Source organism: Rhinopithecus bieti, unplaced genomic scaffold (genome assembly GCF_001698545.2).
Source record: "Rhinopithecus bieti isolate Rb0 unplaced genomic scaffold, ASM169854v2 scaffold_10654, whole genome shotgun sequence".
NCBI classification, from domain to species: domain Eukaryota; kingdom Metazoa; phylum Chordata; class Mammalia; order Primates; family Cercopithecidae; genus Rhinopithecus; species Rhinopithecus bieti.
Window position 1 is genome coordinate 246172 of NW_016806688.1, and position 9804 is coordinate 255975.

Consider the following 9804-nt stretch of genomic DNA (forward strand, 5'->3'; position numbering starts at 1 on the left):
AAAAAAAAAAAAAAAAAAAAAATGGGCAAAGGACTAAAATACACATTTCTCCAAAGGATATATACAAATGGCCAATAAGCACATGAAAAGATGCTCAACATCATCAGGGAAATACAAATCAAAACCAGAAGGATATACTACCTTTGATATGGTTTGGCTGTGTCCCCACCCAAATCTCATCTTGAATTCCCACGTGTTGTAAGAGGGACCCAGGGGGAGGCAACTGAATCACGGGGACAAGTCTTTCCCTTGCTGTTCTCATGACAGTGCATAAGTCTCACAAGATCTGATGGTTTGATAAGGGGAAACCCATTTCATTTGGCTCTCACTCTCTCTTGAGGCTGCCATGTGAGACGTGCCTCTCACCTTCCACCATGACTGTGAGGCCTCCCCAGCCACATGGAACTGTAAGTCCAATAAACCTCTTTCTTTTGTAAATTGCCCAGTCTCAGGTATGTCTTTATTGGCAGCATGAAAATGGACTAATACAGTAAACTGGTACCAGTAGAGCGGGGTGCTGCTGAAAAGATACCCAAAAATGTGGAAATGACTTTGGAACTGGATTAACAGGCAGAGGTTCAAACAGTTTGGAGGCCTCAGAAGAAGACAGGAAAATGTGGGAAAGTTTGGAACTTCCTAGAGTCTTGTTGAATGGCTTTGCCCAAAATGATTATAGTGATATGAATAATTAGGTGAGGCTGAGGTGGTCTCAGATGAAGATGAGGAACTCATTGGGAACTGGATCAAAGGCGACTCTTACCATATTTTAGCACAGAGACTGGCGGCATTTTGCCCATGCCCTAGAGATTTGTGAAACTTTGAACTTGAGAGAGATGATTTAGGGTATCTAGCAGAAGAAATTTCTTTTTTTTGTTTTTTTTTTGAGACGGAGTCTCGCTGTGTCACCCAGGCTGGAGTGCAGTGGCCGGATCTCGGCTCACTGCAAGCTCCGCCTCCCAGGTTCACACCATTCTCCTGCCTCAGCCTCCCGAGTAGCTGGGACTACAGGCGCCCGCCACCTCACCCGGTTAGTTTTTTGTATTTTTAAGTAGAGATGGGGTTTCACTGTGTTAGCCAGGATGGTCTCAATCTCCTGACCTCGTGATCCACCCGTCTCGGCCTCCCAAAGTGCTGGGATTACAGGCTTGAGCCACCACGCCCGGCCACAGAAGAAATTTCTAAGCAACAAAGCATTCAAGAGGTGACTTGGGTGCTGTTAAAGGCATTCAGTTTTATAAGGGACGCAGAGCACAAAAGTTTGGAAAATTTGCAGCCTGACAATGCAATAGAAAAGAAAATTCCATTTTCTAAGAAACTCAAGCAGGTCACAGAAATTTGCATAAGTAACAAGAAGTCAAATGTTAATCCCCAAGATAATGGGGAAAATGTCTCCAGGGCATGCCAGAAGTCTTCACGGCAGCCCCTCCCATCACCAGCCAGGAGGCCTAGGAGGAAAAAGTGGTTTCAGGGTCCAGGCCCAGTGTCCCTGTGCTGTGTGTAGCCTAAGGACTTGGTGCCCTGCATCCCAGCCACTCTAGCCATGGTTGAAAGGGGCCAACATAGAGCTTGGGCTGTGGCTTCAGAGGGTGCAAGCCGCAAGCCTTAACTGCTTCCACATGGTTTTGAGGCTGCCAGTGCACAGAAATCAAGAATTGGAGTTTGGGAACCTCCACCTAGATTTCAGAAGATGTATGGAAACGCCCAGGCAGAAGTTTGCTGCAGGGGTGGGCCCTCATGGAGAACCTCTGCTAGGGCAGTACAGAAGGGAAACATGGGGTCAGAACCCCCACACAGAGTCCCTACTGGGGTACTGCCTAGTGGAGCTGTGAGAAGAGGGCCACCGTCCTCCAGACCCCAGAATGACAGATCCACCAACAGCTTGCACCGTGCACCTGGAAAAGCCACAGACATTCAATGTCAGCCCATGAAAGCAGCCAGGAGGGAGGCTGTACCCTGCAAAGCCACAAGGGCAGAGCTGCCCACTACCATGGGAACCTACCTCTTGCATCAGCATGACGTGAATGTGAGACATGGAGTCAAAAGAGATCATTTTGGAGCTTTAATATTTGACTGTCCTGGCCGGGCGTGGTAGCTCATGCCTGTAATCCCAGCACTTTGGGAGGCTGAGGCAGGTGGTTCACCTGAGGTTGGGAGTTCGAGACCAGACTGACCAACATAGAGAAACCCCATCTCTACTAAAAATACAAAACCAGCCAGGCATGGTGGCACATGCCTGTAATCCCAGCTACTCAGGAGGCTGAGGCAGGAGAATTGCCTGAACCTGTGAGGTGGCGGTTGCGGTGAGCCAAGATCATGTCATTGCACTCCAGCCTGGGCAACAAGAGCCAAACTCCATCTCAAATACATATACATGTATTTGACTGCCCTGCTGGATTTCGAACTTGCATGGGGCCTGTAGTTCCTTTGTTTTGGCCAATTTCTCCCATTCAGAATGGCCATATTTACCCAATGCCCATACCCCCAAATTAGGAAGTAACTAATCTGCTTTTGATTTTACAGGCTTATAGGTGGAAGGGACTTGCCTTGTCTCAGATGAGACTTTGGACTGTGGACTTTTGAGTTAATGCTGAAATGAGTCAAGACTTTGAGGGACTGTTGGGAAGGGATGATCGCTTCTGAGATGTGAGGACATGAGATTTGGGAGGGGCCAGGACCAGAATGATACGGTTTGGTTGTGTCCCCACCCAAATCTCATCTTGAATTCCCACGCGTTGTGGGAGGGACCCAATGGGAGGTAACTGAATCATGGGGACAAGTCCTTCCCTCGCTGTTCTCATGATAATGAGTAAGGGTCACAATATCTGACAGTTTTAAAATGGGAGTTTTAATAAATAAAAAAAAAAATAGGAGTTTTCTGCACAAGCTCTTGTCTGCTGCCATGTGAGATGTGACTTTCACCTTCCACCACGACTGTGGGACCTCTCCAGCCATGTGGAACTGTGAGTTCAATAAACCTCTTTCTTTTGTAAATTGTGTCAGGTATGTCTTTATTAGCAGCATGAAAATGGACTAATATAACCTCATACCCATTAGGATGGCTACTATCAATGAAACAGAAAATAACAAGCATTGATGAGGATGTGGAAAAACTGTGCACTACTGGTAGAAATGTAAAGTGGTACAGCTACTTTACTGTGGCTCACACTGTGAAAAACAGTATGGCAGTTCCTCAAAAAATTAAAAATAGGGCTGGGCAAGCCAGTTCACACCTATAATCCCAGTACTTTAAGAGGTCAAAGTAGGAGGATGATTTGAGGCCAGGAGTTCAAGACCAGCCTGGTCAACATGCTGAGACTCTGTCTCTTCAAAAAATTAAAAAATTGATGGAGAGATGGTGGCACATGCCTGAAGTCACAGCTACTTGAGAGGCTGAGGTGGGAGGATTGCTTGACCCCAGGAGTTTGAGACTGCAGTGAGCTATGATCTTGCCACTGTACTCCAAAGCAAGACCCTGCCTCAAAAAAAAAAAGAAAAAAAATGTAATTAAAAGTAGAATTAATTACTGTATGATCCAGCAATTTCACTTCACTCAAAAGAATTAAAAGCAGGATCTCAAAGAGATATTTGTATATCCATCTTTATAGCAGCATTATTCACAATAGCAAAAACATGGAAGTAATCCAATGTCCATCAACAAACACACACATAAGCAAAATGTGGTATATCCACACAATGAAATATTATTCTACCTTAAAAAGAAAGGAAATGCTGACATATGCTGCAACATGGATGAACCTTGAGGACGTTATGCTAAGTAAAATAAGCTAGTCACAAGAAGATTCTGTAGGATTCTACTTGTGAGTTACCCAGTCAAATTCATACAGACAGAAAACAGAATGGTGGTGGGGAATGACGGGAAGGAGGTATAATAAGATGCTGATAAACAGTTGTAGAGTCTGAGTTTGCAAGATGAAAAGAATTCTGGATATTGTTTGTACAACAATGTGAATGTACTTAAGGCTAATGAACTATACACTTAAAAATGATCAAAATGGTCAATTTTATGTTATTTGTACCTTACCACAATAAAATTAAAAGAATTGTTAATAGTGAGAACAAGGCTACTGGAATAACATAATTCACTGAAAGTAGTAATAATGGACTATGTAAGTTTGTTTAAGACAGAAAAAAATTTTTAAGTAATGTAACCCCTTAAGAGTTACGAACCCATGAAATAACCAAATAGGTTTTAATAAATTTATACTGTAAATTCATACTGTAAAATAATTACTGTAATAAATATTTTGACTGTACTATATAGAAACCTCAAATAAAACTGAAATAATATAAACAAAATACGCTCTGAGCAATAAGCTTAATATTCAACTTTATGTTTGCTTCTTTTATTTACCTGGGAGAGAGAATAGTACCAAGTCAGAGGAAGATCAAACACTCTTAGGGCGGCTGTCTTCAAGGAAAACTGTGATTCACTTACTGTTTCTTCTGACATGGCTCCTCTTCTAAGCTTCATTAAATGAAACATAAAAACGTATTAGCCACAAAGATTTCTGGTTACTTTACCAATGAAAGGTACAAACTGAAATTTTAATTCTATCAGCTTATTTTTGCAGTCAATTATTGATGACATTACACTTGAGGTAAAATTATATTTATTAATCACCAAACGCATAAAAGAAAAAATAAGCTATCCTTCCTGTAGGAGATAGCGTAAAAAATAATAAGAAGTTAAAAAATAAAAAAGCTAGATTTAAACTTTGAGTCCAGGTAGCAAATTTTCCTTAGCAAACTGCAAGTTCTAGACTCTCTCTTTTCTGGTTACACAAAAATTTAACATATTTTAGAGACTAACTGAAAATATACTGCTTCCCATTCATTTGGTTTCCTTCGTATAACTGCGGGGGTGAGAGTGGGTGGCAGGCAGGTTGCTGAATGGAATCCAGAACAGAATCCTGGGGTTCTGTGAATCTCCGAGTTCACTGACTGAACATCAGAACTCACGCATTTATTCTCCTATTGTCTCATGTTAAAGATCTTCAGAGAAATGCCACATGCATGCTATATGATTTTGGTATAGTTTTAGTGCATATTATTCCTCTTGAACAAAAAAAGAAAAGTCAGATGAGTACAGAGAAGCAGTTGTTGCACAAAGATAAGTCATTAATGCAGTGGTTCAGGGTCTGGGTTTCAGAGCCAGAAATAATTTTATTATCACTGTACCCAGTTGAACACACACTAAACAAATTTACACGGTATTGATATATAAACCAGTTTACAAGTTTATCTATTTATAATAAAGAAATACACTATCTAGTGACCAGAATACTTACATGTTCTATCAAAACATACCATCCCTGAAATAAAAGACTATAGGAAGCTGAACTAATAAGTCAAAAATGTTGCCTGATGAGTGCAAAAATCAAGAGTCCTGAGGAATATTCCATTCAGGCCAAGAAAACACCTACGCACTATCTCCAATGCACAAGAGAATGCGCTTCTCTAATAACCACAATGTTGATGTCTACCAAATTCATTATTTATTTTATTTGGGTAGTGTTGCATATTACATAACAGAATATAAAAATTACCAACAATCTCTCTATAAAAGTTTATTTGCGGGGGAGCACAGTGAGTGGCTCATGCCTGAGCTACTTTGGGAGTGATTTGGGAGGCCAAGGTGGGTGGATCGCTTGAGCTCATGAGCCCAAGAGTTCAAGACCAGCCTGGGAAACATGGTGAAACCCTGTCTACACCAAAAAAAAAAAAAAAAAATTACTTGCTATACTTTTTTTAGGCCCTTCATTTCTGCATATAACTCTATGTTCTCTTTTTCTATACTCCAATAGACTATCCCCTTCCGTTAATACCCACCTGTTTTCAGACAAGGGTCAAAACCACTGATTAAGTAGTGGCTTCCTTTAAAATCAAACACAGTGATACCTCTTAGGGTGGGTTACTACTACTGATGCGTCCCTTAATCCTTACTAGAGATACAGCAGTATAAATTTAATTCCCCCTACCAGTGTTCTAAGTACAACTTTTAGACTCAGTATAGTTTAATTGACATACATTTATTTCAGTCAACACCTTGTGATAGAGACATATGATTAAAAAGTATAGAGGAAACCACGAACAGCTAAGAAAGTGAAAAATGGTCCTCTGGAGAATAAAACAAGGGTATAGAGAAGCCGGGCAAAGAATGACTGCTTTTCCTTATAAGTCTGTCTGTAATACTTGATTTTTAAAAACCTGCCTACATGTATCACTTTTTTAATATTACTACAGTAAAAAGGAAGTGGGGGGAAGCTCATTTATTCTTCCCCTCCCTAAATATTAATACATTTTATTTTGAGAAACATTTTTACTAATTAGAGTCTGGATCATTAAGCAATCTATGCTACTGCATTAAAAAAAAATATATTGAGTAATTCACCCAAAGTAATTTTCCCTATAATAGAGCATTCCAAATTTTTAAGCAGAATAGAAAGAAAATAAAGCAAACACTTTAATTGGTTGCAGAGATATTCTTAAAAGATTATGACAAACCTAGGCCGGGCGTGGTGGCTCACGCTTGTAATCCCAGCATTTCCGGAGGCCGAGGCGCATCAGTTGAGGTCAAGGAGTTCAAGACCAGCCTGGCCAATATATCGAAACCCCGACTCAACCACAAATACAAAAAAATTAGCCAGGCATGGTGCCGCGCCTGTAATCCCAGCTAGTCGGTAGGCTGAGGTGGGAGAATTGCTAGAACCCTGAGGGCGGAGGTTGCAATGAGCAGAGATTGCACCATTGCACTCCAGCCTGGGTGACAGAGCAAGACAGCGTCTCAAAAAAAAAAAAAAAAAAAAAAAAAAAAAAAAAAAAAAAAAAAAAAAATTACAACAAACCTCTATTTTTGCATTCTAACTACCTCATTCTTTTTCACTTAAAATTACTGAGGAAGTTGATTCCAAACCTAATCATTATTCTGAATCGTGTTTATTCATGCGAAAACTAAAAAAAAAAAAAAAACAAAAAAAAAAGGAAATATCATTTCCAGTTGCTTCCAGAAGTATAATAAAATGAACATGAAGGTAGGTTTCATTTGATTATTCCAAAATTATAGAAGGAATCCTATAAAACTAAACCAAAAATATTGTCCTGTGTACTTGTTCCTCTACATTCCAACTACTGAGTAATTAAAAATAAGTGTCATAAACAATTTGTTTCTTACACATCTTAAAATTCTATTCTACAACTTTGACTTTATAATACAACAGGAAGGAAAGTCTGAAATACCAAAAAGAAAATTGACGTGAAGCACAAATCTATATAACCTAACTCTGAGAAGACACTTTGAACAGAGAAAAATGTTTAGCTGCAATAACAACAACAATAAAACAACAATAAAAAAAGTCTCAAAGTCCTGTGCAAAAACAAGCTGAGTCTTTCCTCCGGAAAACAGATATTTAACAACTTTACAGAAGGAACAGACACCACAATACTCCCATCTAAATTTTTCTCTGAAAGCACCTGTAAAGCAGCATAATCTTTCACAACCAAAAGCCACTCCCTGCTCAAAACCACCCGCATCCAAGCCGAACCTGAGACCTCATCAACTGCCCCATCGCCAACGCGCTCTCTCCCGACCCCACGGCAGCCCCTCGCGGAGCTCTCCTCTGCTGTCTTCCTTTTTCTTTACCAAGAGGACCAGAAAAGGGGATACCTCCAGCTCGGCCGTCCAGACCCTTCCTTGGGCTCAGACCGATGGCGAGCCATCCCAGTTCCGCGCTTCCTTTTGCAGGCCTCCCTCTAGGGTGGGGACCCTCCTGCTTTCTTATGCAAGTGCTAACCAAGCCCGACCCTGCTTAGCTTCTGAGATGAGACGAGATCGGGGGTGTTCAGGGTGGCAGGGCCGTAGACCCTCTGGTTTTCCGCCGCTCCACCTGGCACTCGGAGAGCTAACGCCGGCGATGGAGTCCGCGCCACCCGTGCCCCGAGGCCTCTGCCCCAACTGCGTGGCCGCCCAACTCTCCGCTTCCTCCCACCCGCCTGTCCACCCCACCCCGCCCCTGGCCCCGTACCTGGAGCTCCAGGCCAGGTACAACCGGCCTGCCCACGCCTGCTTCCCAGCTGCAGCCTGGGGATGAGCAACAGCCAGACGGAGGCAAGGCGGAGTCCTTCCGGGGTCAGGAGCGGGAAGGTGGAGAGAAAGTGGAGGGGGCCTTCTGGGCTTTCTGCGTGAGGGGCTACGTATGAAGCAGCTCCCGCCATTTTTGTTTAGGGTAGAGGCTCCTGCCTCGTCACAAGGATGTAAAACTGGATTTGAAGACTCGCATCCTTTTACAAACCGGTCAAAACTAGTATTGTAGTTTGTAACCTGTCGGGGATTTAGAACAGTTGTCAGCCTGGTGAAAACTATGGAGCCTTTCCCTTGGAAAAAAAAATTCGTATACACATGCTCATTACATTCAAGGAAAAAAAAAATTACACAATTTCAAAACCCTGAAAACAATCCATGGATCTAAGATTAAGAACTTCTACCACAGGCCCTCAGCCCTCAAATGAATGAGTGTTAAGAGGCATTCTAATCCTGTATAGAAGATGCATTTATTTTTGATTTCATGTCCTCTTTACCTTTTTTCTGTTTCCCACTGAATTAGGCAACCGAAGAATATTGAATGTAGCAATTTATTGGCAGAGTAGTCATCGCTCTCAGGTTCTGTCTAATACATAGTAAACTAATAGGGAGCCGGGTTAGGAAAAAGTAACAACAACAAAACCCAATGTACTGTTTCTACGTTCAGTCTTCAGTCAAAACATTCCATCAGAACTGCAGATTTAGGCGGGGCTCGGTGACTCAAGCCTGTAAACCCAGCACTTTGGGAGGCCGAGGCGGGTGGATCATGAGGTCAGGAGATCGAGACCATCCTGGCTAACATGGTGAAACCCCGTCTCTACTAAAATACAAAAACAAAATTAGCCAGGCGTGGTGGCGGGCGCCTGTAGTCCCAGCTACTCGGGAGGCTGAGGCGGGAGAATGGCGTGAACCCAGGAGGCGGACCTTGCGGTGAGCCGAGATCGCGCCACTGCACTCCAGCCCGGGGACAGAATGAGACTCTGTCTCAAAAAATAAAATTAAAGGCCGGGCACAGTGGCTCACGCCTGTAATCCCAGCACTTTGGGAGGCTGAGGCGGGCGGATCACGAGGTCAGAAGATCGAGACCAGCCTGGCCAACATGGGGAAACCCCATCTCTACTAAAAGTACAAAAATTAGCCAGGTGCCCACCTGTAATCCCAGCTACTCAGGAGGCTGAGGCAGGAAAATCGCTTGAACCCGGGAGGCAGAGGTTGCGTGAGCCCAGAGAGTGCTACTGCACTCCAGCCTGGGTGACTAGAGCAAGACTCTGTCTCAAAACAAAGCAAAAAAACAAAACAAAGAAACCCTGCAGATTTATGAATTCTAGTTACTGAGCTTGTTTGTGGTAAAAAGCCAAAATAATTCTGTTTTCAAAATTCCCATTTAATCAAATGGAAAATAGAATAGTAGTACCAATTTATTATATTATTAGATTAATAATAACTATCCACAGACTGGGTTTTATGTGAAAATATTTTGCACTTATAAGGTAAATGGAGCTCTTGAGATTTGAAAAACCTGAAATTTGTAAGGCTATTTTCATTTATTTTCCCAATTTCCTCCTCTTTCCCATTTTCCCACAACTTCCAAACATTCAGCCTAATGGGAAGAGCAGTACTGATGATGACTACCACTCAACACAATTTTCCTGAGACCACATTATCTCCTTAATTCCACGATAAACATTATGAGAGAAATATTATTA

General features: G+C 42.2%; 1 protein-coding gene across 1 annotated transcript in view; it reads right to left on the reverse strand.

The window, feature by feature from the left end:
- The window catches only part of MIGA1 (mitoguardin 1), a 97989-nt gene extending 89846 nt beyond the window's left edge, over nt 1–8143 (reverse strand). The window contains exons 1-2 of the mRNA XM_017877398.1: nt 8043–8143; nt 4373–4486 (exon numbers count right to left, since the gene is read on the reverse strand). Of these exons, the coding sequence (XP_017732887.1) occupies nt 4373–4471 (99 nt within the window). The 5' untranslated portion in view covers nt 4472–4486; nt 8043–8143. The remainder of the gene's footprint in view (nt 1–4372; nt 4487–8042) is intronic.
- Between the last annotated feature and the right edge of the window lie 1661 nt (nt 8144–9804).